The sequence below is a fragment of the Macaca mulatta genome, chromosome 12 (assembly GCF_049350105.2).
Source record: "Macaca mulatta isolate MMU2019108-1 chromosome 12, T2T-MMU8v2.0, whole genome shotgun sequence".
Lineage (NCBI taxonomy): Eukaryota > Metazoa > Chordata > Mammalia > Primates > Cercopithecidae > Macaca > Macaca mulatta.
Window position 1 is genome coordinate 144,336,502 of NC_133417.1, and position 24,439 is coordinate 144,360,940.

The window sequence follows — 24,439 nt, forward strand, 5'->3', positions numbered from 1 at the left end:
TTCTCCTGCCTCAGCTTCCGGAGTAATTGTGACTACAGGTGCCCGCCACCATGCACGGCGAATTTTTTGTATTTTTAGTAGAGATGGGGTTTCACCGTGTTAGCCAGGATGGTCTTGATCTCCTTACCTCGTGATCTGCCCGCCTCGGCCTCCCAAAGTGCTGGGATTACAGGCGTGAGCCACCGCACCCAGCCATATACATAGTTTTTTAAGAGTATAAATTTTTAAGAGTATAAAGGGTTCTTACGACCCAAATCATTGAGAACCTCTGCACTATGCACACACCCTGTCACGAGTGTGGGCTATGTCTCTCTGATTCAACAGCGAGGCTATGCTGACAGAGTGGGGTCCACGCCTCCCCATTGCAGCTGCCTCCTGGCCTGATGAGAGGGAGATACGGAGGGCAGCCCTTCCCCATACCGGGAATCTGTGGCAGGCCTCCTGGAGGGCCACCGCTGCCCAGGCCCCGACTGACCTTCAGCTCCCCCGTGGCCACCTTGAAGACCAGCTCCACCACGCAGCCCACGGCCAGGCGGGCTGCCCCCGCCGAGTGCACCTCGTTCCATATGGTGTCGCTGTCCACCTGTGGAAACAACACCCCACAGTGAGGTCACCCTCCCCGGTCACCGTCATCGCCAGCCCTGGCTGGACAGAGCAGCTCAGGCTCTGTGGGCTCCGCTTCTAAAACCCCAGGGCCTACCAGAGCCGGGGCAGCCTCAGCCCACGTTCGGGCTTCAATCTTTTTAAGACTTGCCAAAAAATTTAAACAGGAAAATACAAAAGAAAATACAAGAGAAGTTAAGATGAAATGAGGTGCATGTGTCCTGACCTGTTCGGAGGCATCCTCTGTTCCCTCAATTGCTCCAATATACTTGGATCTAAAAGTAACGATGCCAAGGTGATCTAGTTCCTTTTTTTTTTTTTTTTTTTTTTTAAACTGGAACTGTAGTTAAGAGAGTTATTCAGGTTGAGTATCTCTAATCTGAGAATCTGAACTCCGAAATGCTACAAAAGCATTTTATAGGCTGAGGCGGGAAGATCACTGGAGCTCGGGAGGTCGAGGCTACAGTGCACCATGAATGCACCACTGCACTCCAGTCTGGGTAACACAGTGAGGCTCTGTCTCCAAAAACGAAAAAACAATTTTTGAGTGCCTATGTGATGCTCAAAGAAAATGCACTCTGGAAGCATTTTGGATTTCAGATTTTTGGATTAGGGATACTGAACTGGTAAGTATAATGCAAATATTCCAAAATCTGAAAAACATCAAACTCTGAAATACTTCTGGCCCCAAGCATTTCAGATAAGGGATAGTTAACCCGTCTAACAATTAGCAGCAAAATGAAATGTCAGGGGAATCAGGACCAGTCTCTTCCAACTGTGACCTTCTCCTGTGCCGAGTTTAACTGGAAGCTCCACATGTGGACCAGTGTAGTTAAGCGGGACTGGGAGTGTGGGCGAGTGAGGAGGGCTGCCCTGCTCTGCCCTGCTGATGGCACATGGCTGTGCCCAGGCACCCTGCCCTGCTGATGGCACACGGCTCTGCCCAGGCACCAGCAAGTCAGCCCGCTGGCCTTTCCCACTTCAGACAGAAAACGTGTTTCACACAAACATGTCAACAATCCCCAATTGTGTGTTGGCTCATTTATTTATTTAGGCACACTAGAAATTTCTTACAGCCCTGGCTTACTTCGGGAGAAAAGTCAACAGAGACCTGGACAGCCAGTTCTGCACAAAGCAGTCTCCTATGGGAGTCTGGCCAGGGGAGGGAGGCATTAAGATGAAATACACAGCCCTTGGGCTGGCCCCAGGGCACCCCAGCAGCCGTCCCCAAGTGTGTCCTTTGCCTGCAAGACGCTGTGGGGTAACACACCGGGGACTTGGGTGTGCCCAGCCCGGTGGAGGTCTTAGAAGCTGCATCATCAGAGTTGCTCATCTTCAACACGTTGCTGACCAGGTCGACTGCAGGTCCATTGTAGGGCGCCTCCTTCTCAAACCGAGCCCCTCTGAGCGCCGAGGGCTGTGGGGATCCTCAGCAGGAGCCAGGCGTGTCCACCCCTTCTCTCCCTTCCCCAGACCATGCCCGCGAGGGCTCCTGTCCACCACCAGGCAGACTTGCCACTTGACAGACACCGCTCACTATGTGGGGAGGGAGGATTTCTTTCCAAGCTGTCTTAAAGCTTCGTCATCAAAGCAAGGTGAGTTAAAATGCGTTTTCAAGGGGCTGAAGACATTTCCTGAAGCATATTCAGTGATGGTTTTCTTTTCAATGACCAAACTTCTACATTCTTTAAATGGTTTCCCCATGTCAAATTAACTCTACTTCACTGACCCTCCTTTAATCTTTAACCTGCAATGAATGGCTTCTCCTCTAAGTAATGCTATCTTGTTTTTCATGGAAGCAGCCACATAAATAGGACTATTCTGGGTTGGTGACTTCAGCTGGAGAATCAATTCATTAAAATTAAAGGTGGCAGGGGTGTGGCAGCTCATGTCTATAATACCAACACTTTGGGAGGCCGAGGTGGGAGGATCACTTGAGGCCAGGAGTTAGAGACCAGCCTGGGCAACATAGTGAGACCCCGTCTCTGCAAAGAATAAAAAAATAAAAAATTAGCCAGATGTGGTGGCCTGGGCCTGTAGTCCCCACAACTCAGGACGCTGAGGCGGGAAGATCACTTGAGCCCAGGATGTCGAGGCTGCAGTTAGCCATGAACGCACCACTGCACTCCAGTCTGGGTAACAGACTGAAGCTCTGTCTGCAAAGAGGAAAAAAAAAAATCCAAGGTGACATTCCAGGAGTGAGAGCTGGGCAGGGCAAGGTTCTGCCAGCGGCTCTGTGTCAGCCAGGGGAGGCCCCAGGCAGGACAGGCCCTGAGGCTGCCCCTGTGGGGACAGCACCCAGAGATGGTTTCCCTCCAACATACAATGAACTGGGCGTTAGGATTAGGCCAACACTGCAGGGAGCGGAGGGTGGAATATTCCCATGTTCTGAAGGGTCTTCTGGGGATTCTGCACACCTGGGGTGCGAAGGAGCTGCTCGGTCTACCAGGTGCCTGTGTCTGTGCCCCCCTCCCGTGGGACCCTGGGGTTCAGAAGCTTCTGGAATGTCTTGCACAGAGTGAAGGATAGAGCCCCAGCCAAACTGCAGGACCCCAGTCCCCAGAGAACTCAAGAGACCCTCCTTCATCTGCTTCAGGACCACGGCTCCAGCTCCCAGGGACCAGCCCGGAGTTCCAGGAGCTCCAGGGCTCTTGCAGGGAGCCTGGCTCAGGCGTGCAGCACTACCGCTGAGCAACAGCCTGGTTCAGGGCAGGCGGCCGCAACTACTAATGCAGGAAGGAGCAAATGGCTCACTCTGCATTTCGTTTAGTTTCTTTTTTTCTTTTCTTTCCTTCTCTCTCTCTCGCTTTCTTTTTTCCTCTCTCCTCCTCTCCTCTCCCCTCCCCTCCCTTCCTCTCCACTTTCTTCTCTTTCTCTCTTTCTTTCTCTTTCACAATAAAGACAGGAAAATGGCGGGGGGAAACATGGAGAAAGGTTCCCATGGAGAATCCTATGGAGTCTAGAACGGACACACCGAGGGCTGGCAGGGCTGGGAGGCCTTTGGGAAGCTCAGAGGAGCCGTGGGGAGCCGGGCGCACAAGAGGAGGCCGGGACTGTGCCAGGCGAGGCCGAGCAAGGACACCAGCTCCTCACTTAGTTGAAACTTGTGGTCACTGGAGAGGAACAATGCAGAAGTTGATCTGGTTTGAAAAAGAGGTCAAAGCACTTTACAGCCCACATTTCCCAGCGTTGAGGAAGGGTGAGTTTTCGGTGTTCCAAGCCCCACTGCTCCGTCTCCAGCAGAGTTTGCAGCTGCTTTTGGGAAAGGCGGCCAGCTCTGCTCACCTGCTCTGCCCTCCCTGACAAGAGCACCTCCCGTGCGCCCACACTGTGGCTTCTGAGGTCCACTTTGCTCCTCCTGACACCCCAAGAGGCTGGCCCCTCACAGATCTGGAGACATGAGGCTCAGGAGAGTTGCATCTGTGCCAGCGACAGCAAGTGCACCCCACAGCCAGGGCAGAGGCCTGCACAGGCCTCCTGTCTGTCTTCTTCCTTTTAGAAAACAGTGGGAAGAAAACGCATCCTGCCGATGGCTGCACCTGAGGACGCCCCACGGCCCACACTGTTCCCTGCCCATGCCAACAGGTTACCCTCTCTGCCCTCCCTGTTCACGTCCACGTGGAGAGCTTTTCCATCAGCATCTGGGCACGAGTGCCTGTCTGTGCCCAGATGTGAGGGTGCAGCTCTCATCTGCTGTGCCTCAGATCTGGATTTAACACTTGGGAGGGGCTGCTGGGCTCACCCCCTCAGCTCTGAGTCTGCACTTAGCTTTCATTTGCAAATGATAAATTCTTCCTTGCACAGGCGTGCTGGCTGCAGGGCAGTGCAAATTCAATTCTTTTCAAGTCTGGCCAAAAACTTGCCCCAAATTAAGAGATTGCAGCCTATTTACAATACAAAATAAAATAACTCTAGGAGGGCTTGGTGGTGGTATGAATAAATGCCATTTATTCTCTTTCTGACGGGATAATTTTCAAAGCAGTGATTTTTATAAAAACTCAGGAAGAAAACAATTTTGTTTCATTTCCATAACAGAATCCAGACCTTGAGCTTCACCCTGCGATCTGTGATTACACACACACCGCACTGTGTCGGCTGCAGCGGCTCCTGCTGTACACTAGCTCCCATCCTCCCTGCCTGTAACGGTCTGCGGTGATTCGTGGCGCTGCAGGACCATGATGGCCCAGATCTGCTCGGAGGCTCTGCCTCAGCTTCTCATGGCCGCCCTCGCTGTTGCCACCCCTGCCCAGGCTGCATCAAGGAGGTCAGGGGCCAGGGGAGAACCCTTTTGTTATTGAGAAATTTGATTGCAAGACCTGACCCTTCCTGTGTGGACGGATGGGCAGATGCCCAGACTGGAAAGTCCTTGCAAACCCATGCACCCAGGCCAGGTCCATATCATCAGCTCGTAGAAGCCGGCACAGCCCAGTGATTCATATGCCCAGGCCAGGTCCGTATGATCAGCTCGCAGAAGCCAGCACAGCCCAGCAAGCAGCCCTACAGACTCCACTTGGCCCATGAGTATCACGGTCACTGCACTGGGAGCCCTGCCTGTAGCTTCGAGTGGAAACTGGGTACAGAATAGAGCAGCATGCATTCTACCCACACCATACTCGTGGCCTGCTGTGAGCAGATTACTGCTGCAGACTTAGAAGGGGATGAGACACTGGCTGCACACAGGATCCTGTTTCTTAAAGCAAGAGCCGCTGCACCCCAGAGCCCCAGCCGCAAGCACCAGACGACCTTCCCCAGAGAAAGGTGCCCGAGTCGGCGATCAAAACGCTCTCGGCTCACACGGCCTTTGAAGCCGCACATGGGCAGCCCCTGCCCGCCAGGCCCTGTGTGTGGAAAACACCTGGCAGCAATTATTCACTTTGAGGGAAGCAAGGCTGCGATTTCTGTGACCACTGGGACTCGAGAAGAAACAGGACATTATTTACACATTAAAGGAACACTTACCCCAACACCACCGCAGGGGAGCCGGACGAACACGGAGGCGAGCGAGCCTGTAGGGGGGAGGGAGACAGTCAGAGAGGCCAAGGGCATGAGGCCGAGGCCCTGGGAGCACTCCGGGGTCTTCAGTGGTGCTTGGGCATTTGTGGGACACCGAGGGGCCACTGCTCCCCCATGTGACACCCTGTGGCCCTGCTGCGGGGTCAGCGTCTGGCCCTTCGAGGTGCCTTGGCTCCTGTGAGGGCTGAGCTGGGTCACAGATCCTGGTGGGGACACCCCAAATTGTTGTGGCATCAGCCCGTCAGGGGCCCAGGAGAGGCATTAAGCCACTGGGGAGCATGAGGTATCCCTGGCGAGCATCTGCCTGCAGCCCATGCCCGTCTGTATCTAACAGCAACTCCTGCTCCAGGACCCCGAGCCTGGCTCCTCAGTGAGCTCCTAGGGCTTGTCTAGCAGCCCCCTCCCACGGCAAACAGGATAGGTCCCGGATTAAACATGGGTGATGAGGACTCTCAGACCCTGAGATCCTCGGGAACATATGCGGCGACAGCCCCTCCCTGCGACACAGGCGGAAAACGTACAGCTGACTGAGCGCTCCAAGGACATCGCAGCTGCACGCCAGGCCTCCTCCCATGGAAATCGGGGCCCTCGAAACCCTCACCCCACTGCTCTGGCGCCCACGCCTGCTCCAGCAGTGAAAGTGCTCCCAGGACAGGGGTGCTGTCTTTTTCCTGTTTGACCCCAGTGCTGGCTGAAAGCATGTCACCAGCTTAAAACCCATCTGTGGAGGACGAGAGACCCCCACTAACCAGGGGCGGGGCCTGCCATTCTTAGTGGCTGCCTGGGCCCCAACCCCTTGCTCTCCGCAGCCCCAGGCCCCTTCCTGGGCTGGAGCTGGGGTGGCATTTCACATGCTCCAGGGAGACTGGCTGGATGTAACAGGCTCCTTTATCCAGCGTAGGACCCCGCTTTCTGGCCTCAGCTGGGCTGTGCCCCCCACTGTGGGGCTCCTCTCCCATTCTCAGCCTACTCCAGAACAGCAGCCCCAACTCTGTGTGCTCTGGTCCACGCTTCTAGGGTCGGCTGCCGGGGGCCATAGGAAGGAGTTGGCCGTGGGTCCATCAGGGCCTGCCTGCCTCTTGCCTGGAGGGCTTGCCGGCCTGGTGAGCTGGGTGTGCATGAGAGGAACCCTTCCTCGGGGCACAGCATGCCTGGCTGGGGAGCAACCGCGATGGCCCCAAGCCGCAGGGGAGTGGCTGGCACAGACGAGAAGCAAAACAGAGGCCTGCCTGCCTTAGCCCACAGACGCCTGCACCCCCCACAGATGCCCGGACCCCCCCCAGATGCCTGCACCCCTATCACACCACCACAGATGCCTGCACCCCTATCACACCACCACAGATGACTGCACCCTCCCTATGGATGCCCGCCCCCCATCCCCACCCCTATGGACACATACACTCCCCACGGACACCCGCACCCCCTACCGATGCCCACATGTCCACAGACGGCCACAGCCAGGCCCTAGTGCGAGGCCCGACCTGCAGAGCTGACCCAGGCTCTCGCCACTCTGTGGAGGTGGCAGATCTGCATCAAGGCCAGAGGCTTGTAGAATGGGCATGTCCACGTCCCGGGGCTGGGAGGCTGCCACGCCAACAGGGAGCAGGGCAGAAGGCAGGAGGCAGGGGGCAGCAGCTGCAGCTGCTTTCAGAAGGGGCTCAGAGGCTCCCGAGCCCCCCAGGCAAAGGAAGGAGAGGCCCGGCCCCCACCTGCTAGGAAGGCCCGGCCAGCTGGGGCGCAGGCGCCATGCAGATGCTGTGACGTTTTCCAGACAAAGCCCTTCGTGCTGGGAGGGGCCAGTCTGCGTCAGAGGAAGCCCGTGCTCCTCTCCACCTGGCCTGGCTCTGAGGGCAGGGTCTGTGCCCACCTCGTCCCTCCTCCCTGCCTAGGCCGTACAAGGCACTGAGCCAGCAGGGGCTTTGGTCAGCCCTGGCTCTCCCTGCAGCGCTCAGCAGGCACAACTCAGCCTCTGGGTCCGGGCCCTCACGCCCACTGCGGGCAGCAGCACCAGCACCAGCATGCCTCCCCTTCCTGGGCATTGTCCCGGCCCTACTTCCTCCGCGTCCATGGCTCACGGACCCGCCACTGCCTGGCTCGTGGCTCCTGACCCTGGTTCCCGTGTCCACGTGTTAGTGTGGGACGTGGGACATCAGCTAACACTTCTCACCTGAGTCTCATGAGAGCCAGCCCTCATCCCCACAGGCATGTTGGCCCTGCTCTCCTCTGTGCCTTGGTGGCAGCAAATAGTGGACGTGAGGTTGACCACGTGGGGAAGCGGCCTGCATGCCTGACCCCTTTGAGAAGCGATGGGGCTGGGCAGGAGCTGGCGGGATGTGGTGGGCGAGAGAGCTGATGGGCAGGTGGAATGAGACTGAAAAAGGAGGAGGGCATGGGTGCCAGGGTGCCAAGCCACCTGCTGCCCTGCTCACTGCCCGTCATCTGTAGTGGAGTCACTTAATGCCAACCTCACCACAGTGGGCGGGTGCTGCCTCGGAAGGGCGGTCATGGCCTTGGTGAGTGGCTGAGTAGCTGGGGCTGGTAGTGGCTCCGTGGGCCACCTTCCAACACTGACTACTCCAACACATGGGAAAGACACTGCCAGAAACTAGGGAGCTCGTTTTCCAAATAATGCACGCGCTCAGCTCTACGAATTCACAGTAGACAGACGTGTCCAGGTATCTGCAAGAGACTGAATCTCTTTGAAATCATAGCCAACCATGCCCACATTAAAACCACAAGTCACCAACTGTTTTGAGTTTGCTCATTATCCAGCAAAGACCAAAACAACAGAGAAAAAGCAGACGATCATGCATCCAAATGCACGTGTATAGGAATGGAGCAACAGGCAGAGTTTTGGTGACAGTTGTGAGGAGTCCAGCAGCCTCTTGTGGTTTGAAGTCACAATCACCAAGCCCAGGCCACGAAATGTTCCAGCCTAGTGACAGGGCCCGAAGCTCTGCAAACGACCAGGCTTACTACTTGTCTGTTTACCGCAGGCTGGCAGACAGGTGTTCTGTGCCTGGGGTAGGGAAGGGAAGGCTCCAGCCGTCCTCTCGCCGCTGCTCCCACTCCCTGGCTGGGAGGAGGCCCTCGCTGTGCCAAGTCATTTTCCCGCCGCACCCTGCCCTGAGCATCACCGGTGTCCACTCGCCAGGGGCCCAGCTCTGCCTGGATGCAGCGCCCTGCCAGCTGACATGAGCCGATGAGCCACATGACTTTCAGTGACATGTATGGCAGCGGCCAGCCTGCCTCAGGCTCATGATCCAATTCAGCCAAGCCTGATGTGTGGTGTCTCACCACATCAGAAAGGACATATGAAGGCCCTTGCACACGGCTTAGCGGCTTGTGGATTCCATTAAAAGAGGAAAGAAAAAATCACACAGTAGTGTTTAAACACCTCATTAGGGCTATGTTAGCAAAACTCCAGATAATCATCAGCTATTACCATGTCTGAAATACTTAGACTGATGATAATGAAGTTTCTGGGTTAGGACAATCATCGGAAATTCAAAAATTGATCTCGAGTTGTACGAAGGTAATGGGGGAGGTATCCTCATAGGAATGTGAACAGATTTTAAAGCACAAAGCTTTGCAGGAAAGAGCAGGAAATAGAATGATCAACCTTCCTGTAAACAAAAGAAGCTGGCTAGAAGGGTTACCTTCAGAGGACAGAAACGGGGCAAAGGGATGCTGCAGATACTTCAATAAAGAAACCAGCAATCAAAAAGGGGTCTTCAAGGGCCTAATGCGGGCTGTGAACTGAGGACCAGGGGCCCATTGGGTAACCAGCAATCGCAGGAAAGAGAGCTCCAAGCTCGCTTGGTCCATGACTTTCTCACCAAGGATGCCACACCTCCAACTTTCTGCTTTCCTTTTTGATCATCTCTCTTAAACTTTGTTTGAAACTAGCTTAGAAACCTAAGCAAGGTGGTGGAGCTAAGCCTGCCTTCATCCTCCTGCTGGTGGAGCTGGTCCTGCCTCCATCCTCCGCCCAATGAATTCCACAGGTTTGGAAGACTGAAGGTGGCAGGGGATGGACCGACAGCTGGTCCTTTGAAAACGGATGAAGGTGTCAGGAGCAGCCGCCATTCTGAAAGGCGTGGAGGTGGGTGCACGGAGCTGCATGTGCAGGACATGGCCTGATGAGCTGATGCCTTGAGGCCACCCAGCAACTCCCACGCCTACGGAAAGCCCCTGCTGTGGCAGCCCCGGCAACATCGAGGCAAAGGTCTTGTTCCCTCACGGGGCCCGCAGGCAGCCTCTCCCGTGCTGGAGAACCCGGCCAGAAGCTGAGGTGCCACACGGGGAGGCAGTGACGTTGCCTGTTAAGGACTGGAGAATCCTGAGGGACAGCACACTCCAGCCTCAGTGCCTCGATTCCCAGCCTTTGCCCACCCAGCTCCCGGACACAAGGCTGCCTGCCCTCTCCGCCGTCCACACCGCCCTCGCCCTTTAGGGCTCCCTTCCCTGGCACCAGCGGTGCTCCCTGCCTCTGCTAGGTACTCCACCATCCATGCGCCATCTTCTCCCCAAGGAGCACGTGCCCCTTCCTCGGGAGTAGCTGCATCAGTTTCACTCTCTGCAGGGCGATCTCAGGCTTCCTGGCCACCACCCTCTCACAGACCATCCAGTACAGGCCGGCCTCCATGATGGGCCTCCCAGTGTTCTTTTGCCCTAGGACAGCATGTCCTCTGGTGGCTTCCTGAGAAAGAAGAGCTGGAAGGTGAAAGCTCTGGCCCTTGCATGCCTGGAATGGCTCTGTGCCACCTTCCTCCTCACCCGGCAGTTTTGCAGGACACAGACTTCAGGAGGGCAATGACGCGCCCTTAGAACTGGCATGGCCACAGGCCCTGTGGAGTCTGCAGGTGCCCTGGCTGTCTCTAGCGCCCTGGCTCTCACCTCTGTCCCTGCATTTTGAGGCTCTGCTGGTTCTCCCTAAGAGGGTCTTTCTTACCCCTGGTGGGTCCTTGCAGCCCCGCCTTTGGCCTGGGGCCTTCTGAATTCCACAGACACCTCCTCCTGGCCTCTGCCTTCCCTGGAACTCCTGCTGTTTGGACCCTGCACAGTGGTGTGAGCTCTGGCCTTCTCCATCACCTCACTTCCCAGTTGCCCAGCGCTGTCACGGTTTTCTCTGGTTTCTGGGAGATGACATCACCATATCTTCCGGTCTGAGGATTTTCTTTTTCTGCAGTCAGGTGTTTAATTTTTGTCTTCTCTGAACGTCCTGTGCTTTCCCCTTTTCCACTGAACTTGTCCACGTCATGTGGACGCAGCATCTTCTCTCTGAGGGCGCTAATGGCAGCTGGGTTAGCGCCCTGCACTGTCTGCCCCCAGCCGCCTTCCCCTGCACGGCCCCTACCGAGCCGTTCTTCGGGCCCTGGGTCCTCCTTGGTTGTCCTCTCCTAAGGGGGAAGTGCCAACACTTACTAGGTGGAAGCTCTGGGCACACAGGGGGTGATTAACCATGAGCACCAGTATAAGGGATCTCAGGGGCTATTTGTTGGAAACCCTGATGTCAGCTTTTTTGGGGCGGGTCAAATCCACAGAGGGGCCTCCTGTCTTCTGCTCGGAGGGTAAAGGTCAGCTTGCTGGCAGCCCAGTAGGGAGGGGTGGGGGCTTGGCATCCATGCCCTCATCTACAGCAGCTGTCCCCAGTCCAGGAAGCCCCTGTTGTACCCCTTCTAGAGCAGCAGCAGGCGAAGCAGCTGTGTAGGGAGGCGGGGCCCAGAGGCCTTTCCACCAGCTCTGGCCCAGGCCCTTGACTGGCGCCTCCCTGAGTCCATTGTCTCTGCAGTTGCTGACCCTGAGCTGTTGTGGTCTGTGGGGTGGGTTGGTGGCCCTTGTCCCCGGCGCTAGCTCAGGACCCGCCTCATGAACCTGCTCAGCCACATCCCGGCCCACCTGCTTCCTACTGCTGTTCACTCTCTTCCCACTTTCCCTAAACTTAAGGCTTCTGTCCTTTTAGAAGCCTCCATACCACAGGGCAGGGGGGACTCCGGAAGCAGCATGACTGCCACCCCAGGCCAGAGCCCATGCATGTCCTCACGGCCCCACTGGCTCCATGGTCTGCGACCCCGTCGGTACCTACAGGGCATCCAGTACGGAAGGTGCCCTCGGCGAGCGGGTAAAGGCGTGAGCGAGCGAATGAGAGAACACATGAAGGACTAGGCGTGCAGGTCTCTGTGAGGCTGAGTCTGCTGGGCACAGGCCTGGCATGGAGGATACCTCCCGCGATGTGTGCCCCACCAAACGCAGTCAACGAGCCAGGCACAGCCCACCCTCTCCTTGCCCTTGCAACCCCTGCGTTCGTGGTTCCTAGTTCTCCCCCGCTGCCTTCCTAGGGTCCCGCTCGGGGAAGAGCATACGGGCAAAGGCACAAAAGATGGGGAAGAAAACCAGTGGGCAGTGACTGTCCTGGTTCACGGTGGCTGGGAGGCAGGGAAGGACGTTATCGAGGAACAAAGACAGCCCTGGGAGCCCCTGGCCCCGGGTCTGGGTTCTATGTCCTGGGAGCCCCTGGCCCCAGGTCTGGGTTCTGTGTTCTGGGAGCCCCTGGCCCCAGTTCTGGGTTCTATGTCCTGGGAGCCCCCGGCTCTGGGTCCATGTTCTGTGCCCTGGAAGCCCCCGGCCCCGGGTCTGGGTTCTGTGTCCTGGAAGCCCCCGGCCCCGGGTCTGGGTTCTGTGCGCTGGAAGCCCCCGGCCCCGGGTCTGGGTTCTGTGCGCTGGAAGCCCCCAGCCCCGGGTCTGGGTTCTGTGTCCTGGAAGCCCCCGGCCCTGGGTCTGGGTTCTGTGCCCTGGAAGCCCCCGGCCCCGGGTCTGGGTTCTGTGTGCTGGAAGCCGCCGGCCCCGGGTCTGGGTTCTGTGCCCTGGAAGCCCCCGGTCCCGGGTCTGGGTTCTGTGCCCTGGAAGCCGCCGGCCCCGGGTCTGGGTTCTGTGCCCTGGAAGCCCCCGGCCCCGGGTCTGGGTTCTGTGCCCTGGAAGCCCCCGGCCCCGGGTCTGGGTTCTGTGCGCTGGAAGCCGCCGGCCCCGGGTCTGGGTTCTGTGCCCTGGAAGCCCCCGGTCCCGGGTCTGGGTTCTGTGCCCTGGAAGCCCCCGGTCCCGGGTCTGGGTTCTGTGCGCTGGAAGCCCCCGGTCCCAGGGTCTGGGTTCTGTGCCCTGGGAACTCTGGGATCCCCATGGAGCTGGCTGGGAGTTCACCTGCCTCTGCTGAAGATCCCTGTAGAAAGCTTCTCACCAGTTTCCCGGGCAGAGGATGCCCATTAGAAAGTTCTCTCCATGAGGCCAAAATTCCCCTCCACCACATTTGCAGGTGCTTTCAGCCAGAGCTAAGACACCAGCAGCCTTTCACCCCTAAGTGATGGATACTCCTGCGTCTCCTCTTGGTCTTGCCCTGATGGGCCTTAGAGTGGAGTGCAGGGCAGGGCAGGCAGCGCGCTGGGAGTGTTCCTAATACGCCTCTCGAACCGAAACCCTGGGATTCAAGATGCTTCTAAACCAGCGGCTCTCAGCCCAGTTTTTACACAAACACACCTGCTACCTGGCACATTCATCGACAACTAGTGGCTTGTGAACAGGGGGTGAAAGGTTCCCTTCCAGGCCCTTTACCTTATAACCTGGCAGGCGACACCCACAGGCACCCCAGACACAGGGGCTGAGAGCTGGAAACACAACCTCAGGGGACTTCAAACCCAATATGGGAGGAAAGGAAGGTCCTGAAATACCTAGAAGTTTCTTACTGTCCAGTTTCTGCCGGTTGAGGGGATTTGTGCCGTACAGGAGGGTGTGGGCTTCCGAGTGCACCGTCTGCAGCTCCTCCAGGGTGGCCTTGCGTCCGCGGATGCACTGTGGGGACAGGCGAGAGGACACTCATACGTTCTGCAGAAGCTGCTGCTTCAGTTCCACAGACAGAAACTCCAACTGAAACCACTGCCCACAAGGAAACTTAATTTGATACACAAACAAGCACGTTATTTGGTTATTGCAAAATAAGAAGCAACATCACCCAACATGATATTTTAAAATATTTAAGAAATATTTTAGAGGGCTTACACTTAATTATAGCTTTGAAAAAACATTTTAAAAGATAATTCCAGCCTTCAACGCATTACCCTTCACTGTCGCACAAATGACTTGGCATCAAATTATTACTTTGCTTTCCAACTGCCAGGGTCTGGTCTTAAAATAGAGGTGAGCTGCCGCGCTTCCCTCACGTTCAAGGGAAACCCCAGCCGTGCTCCCGGAGTCTCTGAGCCCCAGGATGAAGCAGCCTTCCTTGGACCGCCTGGGGCCACAGCCGCCAGGGTATGGCATCTGCCCTGCATGGCTTGCTGGCGTCCGGCTGCGTCTCTCTGTGGTTTGGAAATTCCTCAGATCGAGATCCCTGGGCTAATTCAGATTTTCTCCAGAAAGTCACAGGAAAATGAGAGTTCTTCAGTTGAGCTACATTCATTTAGCCTTTTAAAGGGGACGATGGCTTCGGACATGAGATTCGAGTTCACATTTCACATGGAAATGGCTCTCAGAGGGTTAGGCCACCACAGGATGAGTCAGATGCCACACAGGTGGCCCCGGTTGTGGCCATCACCTGCTTCCCTCAGGCCGGAGCAGGATCTGCTCTCTGCCTCCCGACCGCAGCCCTGCCCCGGCATCCACTGAGCTCCTGCAGGCCTCGCTGCCCACCCTGTGTGTGAGACTTGGGGCGGGCGAAGCTCGGGGGCTCTCTACGCCAGCCCAGCACCTGGGGCTCCTCTCAGACCACCAGGAGCCATAGCACACAGCCTTCCTGCAGGACGCAGTGCACCTGGGAGTCCTGTCCATGCAGGGCGGAGAAAGAAGGGGTGGAGCCAGGAGAGCTCAGCCCCTGCCCACAGGGGAGGGACCTCCAGAGGGCAGGTGCCCTGGGCAGGGGAGGCTGGTCTGCGGGTTCGCTCTTCATGAACAACAATTTCACAAAACCGGGCTTTCTCTATGAAGGTCCCTGGTTTAAAAAGACAACATGTGACACGGCTTCCAATGGTAAAAAACGACTCTACAGTCCCACCACGACCTAGCGCTGCTTCTACTCTGGGGACGTAAGCCGAGTGTCCCTGGAAAGCCAGGCAGGAGGGACGCACTCCCTGGGTAGGGGTCAGGGTGCAGTTGGGGCCCCGGGCAGCTGCGGGGGCTTCTAATTTATTTTATTTTATTTTTTTTGAGACGGAGTTCGCTCTTGTCGCCCAGGCTGGAGTGCAGTGGTGCAATGTTGACTCACTACAACCTCCATCTCCCGGGTTCAAGCGATTCTCCTGCCTCAGCCTCCTGAGTAGATGGGATTACAGGTGCCTGCCACCACGCCTGGCTAATTTTTGTATTTTCAGCAGACATGGAGTTTCACCACGTTGACCAGGCTGGTCTTGAACTCCTGACCTCAGGTGATCTGCCCGCCACGGCCTCCCAAAGTGCTGGTGTTACAGGAGTGAGCCACCACGCCCCGGCTGGGGCTTCTCATTTCCAATGATTTCCGGAAGCCCCCATGTGTGCACAGGCATAGGCAGCTGTGGCCAGGGCCAAGTTCCCTCTGGACAGACAGGCCTGGGCAGCCCATGCTTGGGAAGGCCCCTGTAGGGGACCAGGGTTGTGCCCTGTGGTGCTAAGAGGCAGGTCATGCAGTGTGGACTTCAGGTGAAAGAACGGCAGGGCCCCGGCAGCCATGCGTGTCCTCCTCACTCAAAAGCAACCCACTGGATGAGAGCCTGAACTGCAGCAAGAGAGACTTGACGTTAGACCACAAATTAAACTCACAAATTAAAGCTGATGTTAGAATAAGGCAAAGAAGAAAAGTAGAAGAGCCGCCTGCCTACAAACACAAGAAATGGGGACAGAAAAGACACAGAATCAAAGCCCCAAAAGCCCTGCGACACCGCGGCGGCTCAGGCTGCAGGCCCACGACACTGAGATGGCTCAGCCTGCGTGCCAGCACTTGAGAGGCTTTTCCAGAGCCGCTCTCGGAGCGGTGGTGATGGTGGCCCCTTCCCACTTTCTTGGGAGGCCGACCTCGTCATTTCCATCTCCCTTTAATTCCTGGGATAAAACAGGAGGAGTCTTTGTTCCTCACAGAAAACAGGCTTGGGGCAGGGTGCAAACCCCAGTTGTGACCCTGGTCTCTGTGACATCTGACTTCCAGCCTACTCCCTTCTCCTCTCCTTCCTGACGCCATGCCTGGAGGCAGGACAAACCAAGCTGGGCACGTGAATTGGCCAGGAGCTGCTCTGGCTCCCAGGAAGCCTCTGCAGGAGGGTGGGGCTCGCACACACACGTGGCTGTACTCAGAGGACCCCCCGACTGCTCAGAATGTGTGAGGCAGCTTCCCGAGGCCTGCCCGGCTGCTCTGGAGTGAGGCAGGGAGCGAGACAGCTGGACCGGCGGCCACGTCTTGCTGGGCCGGGCTGCCAGCATCGACACGGTCCCAAGCTCACAGAGATCTCCCAGCCCACTCCCATCCCTCCTCACCACACGAAGCAGTGTGAGGGGAGGGCCTCACTCCCCAGGCCTCCAGGCAGTCATCTACCCACAGGAGGGATGCTGACTGTGAGGCCCTGCCCTGCGAGGCCCTGCCCTCCGGCCTGGGCTTCAGTCTTGCTGTGGCCTCCACGTGGTCTGTGGACTGGGGAAGTCACAGCCCCATCCACCCCATCTTCTTCTATCAGGTACCCACTTAGCGAACCATGCCCCATACCCATGGCCCCTCTGCTCAGCCATCTCAGGAGGCCAGTGACCCCCGGCTGGCTGGCACTGAAAGCCTGGTGGGTGACGTCACGTCCCCCTAGGCTGAGTTAGCACATCGCTCGCTCTGAACCTGGGGGGCACCCGCACTGGAGAGCTGCCCCACGTGTGGGAACAAGGCACCACCGTCCAGGGAGCACGGCCTCCACGGCCTCTGTGGCTGTCCCCCAGTCACCCGTCTTCCCCAGCTCTCCTCTCCCTGAGATCCTGCCAGGCTCAGGTCTTGTCCCACAGCCCCAACACCTGGGGACCCTCTGCCAGCCCTTGGCCCGGTTGTGGCTGGCACCTTCACCCACGGTGCCGAGGGCAAGCAGAGGAGCCGAGGGCGGGCAGAGGAGCCGAGGGTGGGCAGAGGAGCCGAGGGCGGGCAGAGGAGCCGAGGGCGGGCAGAGGAGCCGAGGGCGGGCAGAGGAGTGGGCTGTTTCTTCCAAGGTCTTTGCTTTCTCACTCCTCCCTTGCTCGCATTTGCTTTGCTTTTCTGGCCGGGAGACCCTCTCCCAATCCCCTGGCCTCAGGGGACCCCCCCTGAGGGTGGGGGCACACGTAGGGGAGGGACAGGGAAGCAGATCATGGAGCTCTGGAGGCCTTGGGCAGTCCCCGGAAGGGGCAGCAGGACAAATGTCTGGTCCTGTGGAGGGAATGGACGTGGGGAAGGAGGAGTTTCCCGAAGCCAGTGTCCGCTGGCCAATGCTGCCCTCCAGTGGCACAGCCATCCCGACCGCATCCCTGAAGCAGGTGCCAAGAGCCTCTGCAGTGGCTCCTCCCCGCCTCCCTCCTCCCAGAGGGCACTGCAGGAGAGGGTCCTGGGCCTGACTTTTGGAGAATTCCCCCGAGAATCATGTATCACCAATAAAACTGGTAAAGGAAACGGGGGTAAGATGAAGCACAGATTGGCTTAAGTTCCCAAATATCCCAGCTTCTAAAGGAGGGGTAGGTGAACCTGCAGAGCGGAATCCTGCAGAAACTAAGCCAGGAGACTGGAGGCTCTCCATGCCCACGTAGAAAGGCCACGCCACGCCAGCTCCATGTGCTCACTCATCTCTGCCACGGCCACTTGGGCCCTGGGCTGTTGGGTGCCCAGGGCTGTTGAAGGGGTGGGTGTGGAGGTTCCTGTCCACCCTGTGAGCTATTGTAGGGTGGTGGGAATCCTGGTGTGGGGAGGGGACACAGCAGGTCCCTACTGGTGGGTCCTGGCAGGGGTGGCGCCTTGTGTGATCCTGCACAGTGTCGCCAGCCCCTCTCTACAGACAAAGAAATGGAAATTTGTCCAAGGTCACCAGTTCCCAGACAGGAGTCCCTTCTCTTCCTGCCTGCACTATCAGCAGGGCCTGCCCACACCCTCCTCCCGGTCGAAGAGCTCGAGATCCCCTATGACAGCTGCCTCCAGGGTAAAGCGCACCAGCTGGGACAGCCTCACCGTCCTATCCTCCAGCGTTAATTGGCTGATCCTTCTCACCTCCTTGGGCGTGGGAGTCCACTGCAGCCAGGTTCAGGGCAGGGCTCTGGCTCCTATCAGGAGGTGGGGCTGGGCCCTGCTTGTATGAGAACAAGTGAGGCCGCTGCCATCGCCTGGTGGCCAGGGTAACTGAGGCCCAGCCAGAGCTGCAGCATCCCTTAAGCCTCCTCATGTGACTCAGCTGTGTAAGGGAGCTGAATTCAAACCAGGCCAGGGCCCAGCCTGCAGCTCCATTCCCTTCACGACCTACTGCCTCGCCAGCACCTTAACTCTGAGGAGGGCCCCAAGGGCCTGAGGTCTCCCTATGTTCTCGAAGAAGCTTTCAAAATCTTAAAAAAAGAGAAAATTATTTTAACAAAAAGCCAACAGGCCTGATCTGAGATATAATCAGATCTCCCCGTGGCTCCTTCCTGGCCGCCCAGGGGGAGCGTGGTGGGAACTGGCTTCCTCGGGGAAGTGACCCGGAGGCAGGGAGCGGCAGCCCTGGACCTCGGGAGGAGCCTGCTAGGTGAGAGGTGGGAGGGAAACGTCAGAAAAGGGCACAGACAGAGGCAGCTTCCTGCCCGGGACTCCACGGAGACAGCTCCAGGCTTCTCAGCAGATGGCTGCCTGCCCAAGAGGCAGATAGTGAAGATGCTCATGGCCCTTCCCCTGGGTCTGTAAGCCCAAAGAACCACCTGCAAAGCCAATGCCCTGAATCAAGCAGGCCCATGAGGGTCCCCTCTAGTAGTGTCCAAAGCCGCAGCTGCCCAGCTGCCCCGGCTGCCATTACCTCGCATTTGCCCCGGAGGCCTGTCTCCTGCAGGCGGGACCAGATGCTCTGGATCCTCCCGGCGTGCTCGGGGTGGCTGCTGCTGCTCCCGCAGGTGCACTGGTGCTTCAGCATCAGCGTGTCATACACGAGGCCTGGGGCAAGGCAGAGGGGCCAAGATCAGCGCACATCCAGGGGCAAGCCAACCACCCACTAGCTGGCTGCCCCGGGCGGTGGCAGGACCACACTTCCCTAGAAGGAGACGGAGGCTGGGATGGTCCTTTAAAAAATACCATGTTCGCCAAGACCCCTCGACTGGCCAGGCCCAGAGGACGTGGACGAATGCAGAGGCCAGGCAGGCGGGAAGGCCTGCCTGTCACTCATGCTCACAGCAGCGCCCCAGGACCCGGGCAGGGACGCACGCAGCTGCCCTGCTGCAGCAGGTTGAGGAGAGAACAGTGACGAGAAGGCCCGCCCTGGGTGGCTGCACCTTGCAGGGGTGAGCTCCATGTGGGACTCATGCTGGGGAGGATGGCGCTGATTTCCAGAAGGAGGCGACTCTAGCCCCCTACCCTCAAAGTCTGCCTGGTCCTGGACCAACCTCTAACTCCAGTTCTGCTGGGCAGAGAACTGTCCAAGGTACTTGAGATTCCAAAGAAACACCAGATTCAGGCCCTGCTTTTAGAAACTTCCAGAGCGACTGGAACACGTGTGCTAGAAAACACACGCAAAACCTGTGTACACAGGTCTACTTAACCTCTGACTGTGAACAGAGGCCAGCCATGTGCTCCCCACAGCACTGAGCTCAGCACAGACGGGCCCCCGGGTGCAGCAGCCACAGGAGAGGCTCCTGGTGGGAGCCCCAGAACCAAGTGGGCTGGCAGCCTGGGGCTCTGTAGTAGGAAAGGCGATGTGCCTGAACCCGTGTTGGATGCCACCCTGTCTCAGTACATGTGGGGCTGCTGTGAAGGGGAGAGTACCTGGCCTGTCTGCAGAGGCTACAAATGGGAGGGAAGGCCAGGTGGCTCTCCGGGACACAGCTCTACCACGACCCCTTTTCACAAGGCCTGGTGACATCTGGCAGGAGGGCTGCCCCGAGGCCCTGCTGGGATGTGTCTGTGCCTCACACACCTGGTCTCCCAGGACTTAACAAAGGGAAGGCCAGGCTGGGTGAATGGATGCCTTCAGCAGGCAGGTCACTACCCAGGGGCACCTATACTAATGTGGGTTCACCCAGGTGGATAAGGGCGGGGCACTTGGTGAAGAGCCTGGGCAAGCTGCCCAGACGGACCCGCTCTAGTGCTTCAGTGTGCTGGCCCAGGATGCGGTCCTCCCCACATATGTTCCCATTACTGGGAACAGAGGCAGCATCCCCAGCCAAGGGGAGCTGAGATTCAAGGTGGTCCAGTGTTTGCAGGGTCCAGCTACAGGATACTCTTGGTGCATATTAGTTGCCATACTTCCTGGCTCAGCCTCTTGTGAGTCAGACTAACAGGAGTCAGTCTCCTGCACTTGAGGAATTTTGGGGGTACTTGCAAAACAGTGCTGGGGGACAGGACTTCTGGTTAAAAAAAAAAAAAAGCAACAGGGTAGGTGCAGGCTTACAGGAGTCAACGAATCTAGGACTCACAATCAGTACACTGTGTGTGGGCATGGGTGTGCTCGGGAGTTTGTAATGGCAACACAGACACATAGGCAATGACGGACACGGTGCCATCAAATACACAGGTGTGTGTGCAGAAACAACCAGTTGCTCATGGATACGAGGAATGGGGACGGCCCCTTTCAGTGGAATCATGATGATAAGGTCACATGTGCTAATATTTACTAAGCACACGGCTGGAACCTATGAGGCAGACACCCGCTTTACTGCCTTTACAGACAGAAAAGCTGGAGCGCAGAGAGATGGAGAAGCGGCAAAACCCACACAGCTGAGGGTGGCAGAGCCAGCCAGGAGACTACGTGGCTAAAGGAACGTGCTGCGTCGCTGTGCACGGACACAGGAAGATGGCTGAGAGTGTGAGGTACTAACAGAAAGCATCAGACACAACAGAGTCCCGTCTCTGTGAAACAAATTATGTTTGTGTCTATCTGTCCATCTGGCTATGCACAGAAATAGATCTGGAAGATTTAAACCAAATACTAACAACCTGCCACCACTGGGGAGCGGGATTACGGGCAAATGGTATTTCCTGTGGGTTTCTATCATGTTTGTTTCTTTTTTTTTTTTTTTTTTTTTTTTTTTTGAGACGGAGTCTTGCTCTGTCGCCCAGGCTGGAGTGCAGTGGCCGGATCTCAGCTCACTGCAAGCTCTGCCTTCCGGGTTCACGCCATTCTCCGGCCTCAGCCTCCCGAGTAGCTGGGACTACAGGCGCCCGCCACCTCGCCCGGCTAGTTTTTTATATTTCTTAGTAGAGACGGGGTTTCACCGTGTTAGCCAGGATGGTCTCGATCGCCTGACCTCGTGATCCACCCGTCTCGGCCTCCCAAAGTGCTGGGATTACAGGCTTGAGCCACCGCGCCCGGCCTCTATCATGTTTGTTTCTTTACAATGAACACATACTGTTTTATAAATTTGTTTAAAAAGTAATGAAGACAAACTAAGAAAGGACAACAACGAAGTGGGACTCCCTGGAATTCTCCTGGGACCAGTCACGGTGGGCCAGCTTAGTGGGCGAATTCCCGCCTTGGTGGCGGTGACTGGGGTCCCCCTTGTCTGAGCTGCATTCTTTCAAGAACACACTTATTGCAGTCACCTGCCGAGGACTTGTGGAGTGTGGCGTGTGGCGTGTGGAGTGTGGCGTGTGGCGTGTGGAGTGTGGCGTGTGGAGTGTGGAGTGGGCCATCTGGCTGCCTCTGTGACCTTCCACAGTTTTCTTTTTGCTTTTCTTTCTGAGAAGCAGCATTTTACTTGCTGGATTACTACTATGGAAATTTTTCTCTGAATATGAATAGCATCCTTCTAAGACCTGAGAGTGAGAACTTTGCAGACTGCAGAACACTAAGCCATGTGATGAGAATTATCTGAAGAATGAAGCCATGCTGTATTTACAGAACTTTTTTCTTAGTGCGTCATTAACAAGAAATATTAGATCAAAACAATATGAAGAGCTCTCCTGCCTCCGTGCTTGTCTCAGAGGCAAGCCCTGCCAGAAGCCAGCCCTCCTTCCCGCCTCTCCCCTGCAGGGGTGGCTGGGCGGCGGGGCGGCCCGGGACAGCAGTCTCCTCCCTGACTCCAGGCAGCTCCAGGCAGACAAGTCCAGGGCCCAGCCCCGCCTGCCTCCTCAGCCATGGTGGACACCTCGCTTGCTTCCTGACTTCTGGTGGGGTACCGTGCAGGGAAAACCAAGGACCCCTGCCGGCAGGTCACCTCCCTGGGGTGAGGATGGTACGAGGGATGGCACAGACAGATGTGTGGCTCCCGCAGCATGTCCCAGGGGTCCCGGGCTCTGCTCTCGTGTAATCATGGCCCCCCACCAGCCATTCACAGTCCTGCCACTGGAGCCTCAGAGTCAACGCTGTGGACGTGGGTGAAGTATGAGAGAGTAAGTGGAGAAGTGTGGGCTCGTGATTCCTAAGCCGGACCAGAAGCTGTAGGCTCTCATGGCCCCACGGGCATGGGCTGTGGACTGTTCTTGGAGGAGACCATGGGTCTCTGGGACAGGAAAGGTGGGCAAGTGAGCCCATGACAGGCCCCCAGAATAACAGAACTGAGGGTGTAGGGCGTGGGGCAGGGAGAGGGCCTCCATGAGAGGCCTGTGTGGTTCCCGCCCTCGTGCCTGCCCAGCCCCTCAGCCTCTGCAGAGCTGGGCCCGGAGTACCCCCCGCCCCGGTCTGTGCCCACTGTGGCCCGCGTCACATCCTCAGGCTGCACAAAGGCCATCTGTTACCTGTCGTGAACCTCGGCTTGGTGGGGGGCTCCTGCACAGACACGGGAAAGGTGGCAGATGCCGGTGAGGACTGCGCCCGGGACAGAGGCCTGTGACTGCCGAAGGACACGGGGATGCCGGCAGCCTCCATGGACGCCTGGTAGTTCCTCAGCTGGTGGATCCGCTGCTGCTCCAGCAGGAGGGCTTGCTGCGGGGAAGAAACGGCCATGTTGGCGGCTGCAGGCACCTCCCACGGCTGGGCTGCAGGGCTAGGGGCTGCCCTCTCTTGCAAGTCTCCCATCCATGCACAGGCCATACACGGGCCACAAGGATGCTGGGAGGCCAGCTGCGTGGAGAGGCCTTCCCTGTGAGTGCCCTGAAGCCTGAGTGGGCCCAGAGCCGAGAATGAGGCCAGCACGGGCTCTGTCTCCCAGGATGTGGCTCTTTCTAGGGAAAGCAGGTTGTCCACATGGGATCCCGCCATGGGCTTTATCAACAGGATAACACAGGCTGAGTCACGGGGTCCCAGGGAGGCCTAGACAGTATGGGGTATCAACGAGGGCTTCTCTGAGGAGGTACTGAGCCAGGAGCAGCCTGGACCAGGTGCAGGGGAGTGGGGCCTGGCAGGTGTGGAGAGAGGCTCTTGCTGGGGCGGCAGCCTGGCCCTCGCTGGTTCCACTGGGAGATATGCGAAGGCCATGCAGATGTGGGGACCAGAGTACCCACTCTGCCACACCACACACGGGGACCAAAGCACTCACTCTGCCACACCACACACGTACAGTGGGTGGGCATGAAGCCTCGCCCCCTTGTTGGGTTTGTGGGTCTTAGTTTTGACCAACAGCACTGAATCTGCACACTAAACTTGGGTGAGAAAGCACCCTTGATTCTCAGACTTGGAAGTGCTAGCTCGGCTTCATTTGCAGCCGCTCCCCTCCCTGGTCTCACATTCCACACATCCTCATGCAGGCTAAAAGCAGAAACAGCCCATCAGCTTCCAGGCACCCAGGACCCTTGGAGCCTGGAGCAGGCCTGCTGGTGGGGATGTGCCTCTCTGATGAGATGGGGCTGGGCTGGGCTCTGTGTAGGGAGGCCACTTAGTCAGGGGCCTGGGACACCCCAAGGGATTCTGGGAACAGGCTGAGGTGCACACCCTCATACGAGGCAGAGTGGAGTGGAGGAAGCAGGGCAGAGATGAGGCCACAGCTGCCTAGCCTCTCCCCAGACAGCAGCTGAGGGAGAGCACAGCGACCTGCCACCCAAGCCGAGGCACAAAGAAAGCCGGGCGCCTCCTCGCTGGGAGCTCTGCGCCAATCCTGTCTTAGTTTTGATGAACAAATCCTGTGAACGTGGAAAACCAGGTACCTACATCTCAGCTCCTGTATGAGAGGCGGAGTCCAGCCCTGTGCTGCCAGCACTGGGGGAAGCCAGAGCTGCCTGGCCAGGCTCTGATCTGTCCTGTCTTTAGGAATCAGGCCAGGTGGCTCACGCCTGTAATCCCAGCACTTTGGGAGGCCAAGGTGGGTAGATCACCTGAAGTAAGGAGTTCGAGACCAGCCTGGCCAAAATGGTGAAACCTTGTCTTTACCAAAAAAAAAAAAAAAAAAATTAGCCAGGCATGATGGCAGGTGCCTGTAGTCCCAGCTACTCGGGAGGCTGAGGGGGAAGAATCACTTGAACCCAGAAGGTGGAGGCTGCAGTGAGCCAAGATGGCACCACTGCACTCTAGCCTGGGCAACAGAGTGAGACTACGTCTCAAAAAAAGAAAAAAAAAAGAGCCAGGAGGGAGCAGAGAAGAGGGGAGCCCCGAGACAGGCGGAGGAGCTGGAGCAGGAGCTGGAGTAGGAGCCAGCACCCACAGGCCCCCAGTCTGCGGCTAACCAAATTCAGCTGGGATTGCTGTGGGCCCCACGTGGTTAAGCGGTTAATAAGCAATCCTCCCGGACACCGGCTGGAAGGTGCCCCGCCTTAGGTTTACCTCGGCAA

The 24,439-nt window shown here is 57.5% G+C and overlaps 1 protein-coding gene across 29 annotated transcripts in view; it reads right to left on the bottom strand.

Annotated features, from left to right (window-relative positions):
- HDAC4 (histone deacetylase 4) overlaps nt 1-24,439 on the bottom strand; it is a 352,953-nt gene that overhangs the window by 40,258 nt on the left and 288,256 nt on the right. For 20 of the 29 annotated variants that reach the window (XM_028831301.2, XM_028831300.2, XM_077956677.1 and 17 more), the window contains 5 exons: nt 22,475-22,661; nt 18,606-18,739; nt 13,338-13,458; nt 5,563-5,609; nt 476-583 (listed from right to left, as the gene is read on the bottom strand). In XM_028831301.2, the coding sequence (XP_028687134.1) occupies nt 476-583; nt 5,563-5,609; nt 13,338-13,458; nt 18,606-18,739; nt 22,475-22,661 (597 nt within the window). The remainder of the gene's footprint in view (nt 1-475; nt 584-5,562; nt 5,610-13,337; nt 13,459-18,605; nt 18,740-22,474; nt 22,662-24,439) is intronic. The other 9 variants (XM_028831302.2, XM_077956679.1, XM_077956680.1 and 6 more) reach the window with 1 other exon arrangement.